The sequence below is a fragment of the Frankliniella occidentalis genome, unplaced genomic scaffold, assembly GCF_000697945.3.
Source record: "Frankliniella occidentalis isolate FOCC.00 unplaced genomic scaffold, Focc_3.1 Scaffold21, whole genome shotgun sequence".
Taxonomy (NCBI): domain Eukaryota; kingdom Metazoa; phylum Arthropoda; class Insecta; order Thysanoptera; family Thripidae; genus Frankliniella; species Frankliniella occidentalis.
Window position 1 is genome coordinate 1,661,877 of NW_026267151.1, and position 4,108 is coordinate 1,665,984.

At 46.8% G+C, this 4,108-nt stretch overlaps 1 protein-coding gene across 1 annotated transcript in view; it reads left to right on the forward strand.

Annotated features, from left to right (window-relative positions):
* LOC113210489 (cell adhesion molecule 3-like) overlaps positions 1-3,049 on the forward strand; it is a gene marked incomplete at its 3' end in the record, with an annotated part of 291,813 nt that extends 288,764 nt beyond the window's left edge. Inside the window, 2 exon segments of the mRNA XM_052264721.1 lie at positions 1,141-1,346; positions 2,914-3,049. Of these exon segments, the coding sequence (XP_052120681.1) occupies positions 1,141-1,346; positions 2,914-3,049 (342 nt within the window).
* Between the last annotated feature and the right edge of the window lie 1,059 nt (positions 3,050-4,108).

A 4,108-nucleotide genomic window follows, 5' to 3' on the forward strand; every position in this document is an offset into this window, starting at 1 on the left:
GGGGGGGGTTATTTAAGGAATATAATCCCCCCGTGGGACTGCGAAAAGACTGGCGCCGCTTCTCGCCAACTCAACCCAACCGCCACGCCCTGCCACGCCCGCCACGCCCCGCCACACCACGCCCCACCACGCCCCGCACTGGGCTAGCAAAGGCGAGCAAGGCCAGGGCGAGCAGAGGGGTGCGCTGTGCGCCGTGCGCTGGGCCGGCAGCAGGGTTGGGTTGGGGTTATCGCGTCAGAGGGAAACATTTGCACTTATGGCTTCCTGCACCGTGTGGCTGGAGAGACCCTTGTCACGAGGAGAGAGGGGGAGTTGGGGGAGCGCGCTTGTCAAGCAGCTATACCACTCCAGAGCGTGTTATGTTGTGATCAGGGGTGATATTGTGAGCCTTACCCCCCACCCTCACCACTTTATCTATCTCTCTCTCACGTGCGCTCTATGGTTGGTATTGTAAGGACCTATTGCCACAACGACTTTACTGTGCCACGTTTGTATTGATAGTTACGTGGCTCCGACCTACATTTACTTTACTCAATGTACCCTCAGCAATAATGGATGGTTTTTATTCTCCAATTTTGTTTTCATTTAATTCTTTAAACTTAAAGCAGTTTTAACCTTGCTTGACGCACTTCGTAGTGCAGTTTTGTCTTTCGGCGAGCGTGTAGGACGGACAAGTTTACAAGAACGCGCGCTGGAATGAACTAAAAACATTTCTTGACTGAAAAAACGCAAACTTCTGAAGTAATTTCAGAGCTAAGAGAGCCATGGCAGGGGCAGGCCTGCCTGGGCAAGCTGAGCCTCCTTGTGGCAGAGGCCTGGTGGGGGCCCGACGGAACAAGCGACACGTTTTTGGAGCGAGGTGGCGCGCGGGAGGCCTTGGCAGCCAAGTCAGCCTGCGCGCGGAGGGTTTTCGAAGGGGTGGTGTCCCCTTCGGCCTGCAGATGGCGTAGCCTATCTGCTAGCGCAGTGTCACCTCCTTATCCTCAGAGTTACCACACAAGAAAAGTTGGTTTCAAACCAAGAAACGAGGAACAGAACTAGTAACCAAATACAAAGCTTGATGTCACGATCCATCCCGCATCCTAGTAGTAAACGCTCAAACAGTGACTAATAGCTGCCTTTGCTTGTCTGTTGTCCCAGGTGCCGGCGCGCTGCGGCTGCTAGAGCTGAGGGTGCCACCACACACCGTGGCCCGCCTACCCGTCCAGCTCGAGTGCCGCTTCGACATGGAGGGCGAGACGCTGTACTCCGTCAAGTGGTACAAGGATGGCCACGAGTTCTACCGCTTTGTGCCCACTGACACCCCCAAGCAGTTCAACTTCCAGGTGCACGGCGTCCACGTCTTGGTAAGTACCCGCATTCCCTCAATAACGGCAATGCCAACCGGCCTTTGTAGCTAACTGCTGCTCTCTGTGTTTCGAACCTTCCGAACCGCTCTAAACGAGTGAAACCTGGCTCTAACGTAAGTGTGCCTCCTAAGGAGTAACGACACCGCCAAGTTGTTTCTAATTCATCGACTACCCCCTCCCCCGACTTCCTCTCTATGCTCAACTCGGACCATAGTGTGTAGGGTGGGGGAAGAGTCGTATGGAATGAGTTAACCACGTTATGCCTTTGTCGTCTGTCTAGCTCCCCCCCCCCCCCTCCCCTTTTCTCTCTCGCCCCCCGTCTGCCTTCCTCTCGACGTTGAATATTTGAGGCCCCCTGGCATTCACATAGCTACAAAGCAAGGCTTGTTGGACGCTAATGCGCTGCGCCCGCGCTCCCTCGCTTGCCTCGGCCCGTGCTCACGCAAGTCCTCCCCCTGTGAAACGAAACGCGTGCAGATACGCCCATCTTTGGGCAAATCCTTGCACAACCCCTGCACTGAGAGTGCAGGTTTTGTGGCTCTGGAACTGGCGACTAATTTTGCTACGGTTACACCACGTCAATATCGCGTTCGAGCCCCTTGGGTGCGAGGAGGGGTGGTTAAGGCATAAGTGGAGAAATGCGTACCCGATTTTATTTTTTGATTGCAATTTGACAGTGAGCTTTTCGATTTAGAGACGTATGCTAAATCATTTAGAATTCCTAAACTAGAATCACCCTCAGATTCCTTTGAGGTTTTTTGTTTCTTGCGATAAACAATTCTGTGCAATGGTAATGGTAATAATGTATCCCAAATTGTGATCAATTTGCTCATTCCGAAAATATTTGGGAATATCTGAAAATGCGCACTTAAGCACTTCCAAAACAATCGCACCTTTGCGTTTCCAGTGTACTCTGTCAACTCACATGTGTACATTGTCTACAGAAATGGAATTAGACATGGTATGTCTACATAAGTGAAAGTAGACATATTCATGTCACCATTAAAGGAAGGAAACATGCACAGCACTTGGGTTCGTAGCCTACGGACTATTTCGTAGTATTTCTTTTGCCATTTCGGTTATTTCTTGCCTATTTCGGATTATTTCGCGGTATTTCGGAGTATTTCGGGTCTATTTCGCTCTATCTCGCTTTTAATTCGGACTATTTAGAGGGAGGGTGTGCGGACTACTTCGCAGGTGATTTCCCCCTTGACATGAACATGTCTACATTGAAAAAGATACACACGTAGTCCGCAGTGTCTACTTTATTTAATTGTAGACAATGTACACATTTGAGCTGACAGACCAACAAATTTGTTTGCTGTTCCACAAAAACGATTTTATAAAAAAAGTAAATAGGATATCAACAATTTGTTATTTAACTCTAGAACGGTTCATATCTTATCTACAAATGCGTTGATAGTTAACCAACGCAAAAGTCACTAGCGAGCGACTGAGAGTGAAGTCAGCAGGAATATTTTGTTTTTGTTCACCCTGGAAATCACCCCTACCATTAAAAACGCTCTTGTGCGGTATTGTACAATGCTTCCCTCGAATCTTGCAGATGAACAACTCGACGGAGACGCTAGTGGTTTTGCGGAACGTGACGCTGGCCACGTCCGGACGCTTCCGCTGCGAAGTGTCTGCGGAGGGCCCTTCTTTCCAGACCGTCTCGGACCACGGCGATATGACCGTTGTCGGTGAGTAAACAAAGCAATGCGTGTTGGACTGGAAATTTGAATACTGTAAAATGTTTCAAAGTATATTTGAAAACTTAAAAATGTCCAAAGCTGCCTAAGGGTTGCCAGGCGGGGGCCAAGGCGACTGAGTAGGGTAACCCTGGCGGCCCAGGCGACTGGGAAGAGTTGCACAGCGGCTCAGGCATTTGTGTAGGGTTGCCCAGGTGCCCATATTATCTTCTAGAGTCAATATTCAACGGCTATTAGTCAACAATCGGTTAGAATAGCTCATCTAGTGATTACAGAAACAAATTACACTGTTAGAAATTTCCACGGAATTTTGAACGGAATTGTCAAGAAAAAAATTTTCACGGAATGTACCGTAATTTTTCCGTATTTTCTACGGAAACAATACGGAGAAACCGTAATTTTAAGTTACGGATAAACCGTAAGATTTTCCGTAAAATTTTGACTTATTGATTAGGGAAAATAATAAATTGCACTGTAAGTCGAAGAATTGGTTTTTGAGAGATACGAGAGCGTAAAGTTATGGTTTTGCGAAAGAGGCAATAATATAAATCTCTATGGACAGCTCAATTGTTAAACTATTTGTTTCAAAAATTATTTAATATTTAATTTGACGGGGAAAATGTACGGGATGCACCGTTATTTGAAATACGGACAAGTCCGTATCTTAAAATTACAGTCATCCCGTACGGTTTGGTACCGTATTTGGAATTTACGGTGAGTTCAGTAAGAATTCCGTAATTAGCCTACGGAATTTCTAACAGTGTAGGATGTATGTCCACCAGCTGGCGCAGAGTGACCCTTATTTTCTGTGCACTTTTCAGTATTTAAATATCCAGTCAAACACTGCATCGTAGTGTTGAGCAGTTGCATGTGCACGCTAGTGCATTCCTTTTAAATCACTGTTCTTATTCATTCGTAAAGAATAAAAGCTACCTGATGTAAGTTTTATTCAAGAATCAGTAGGTGCCTATGACTCATAATGCTCGATTTTCAAGTTTTCCTCAAACGTGTTAAATTTAATGCAGAAGTGAGAATTTGAAAAAAAATAAT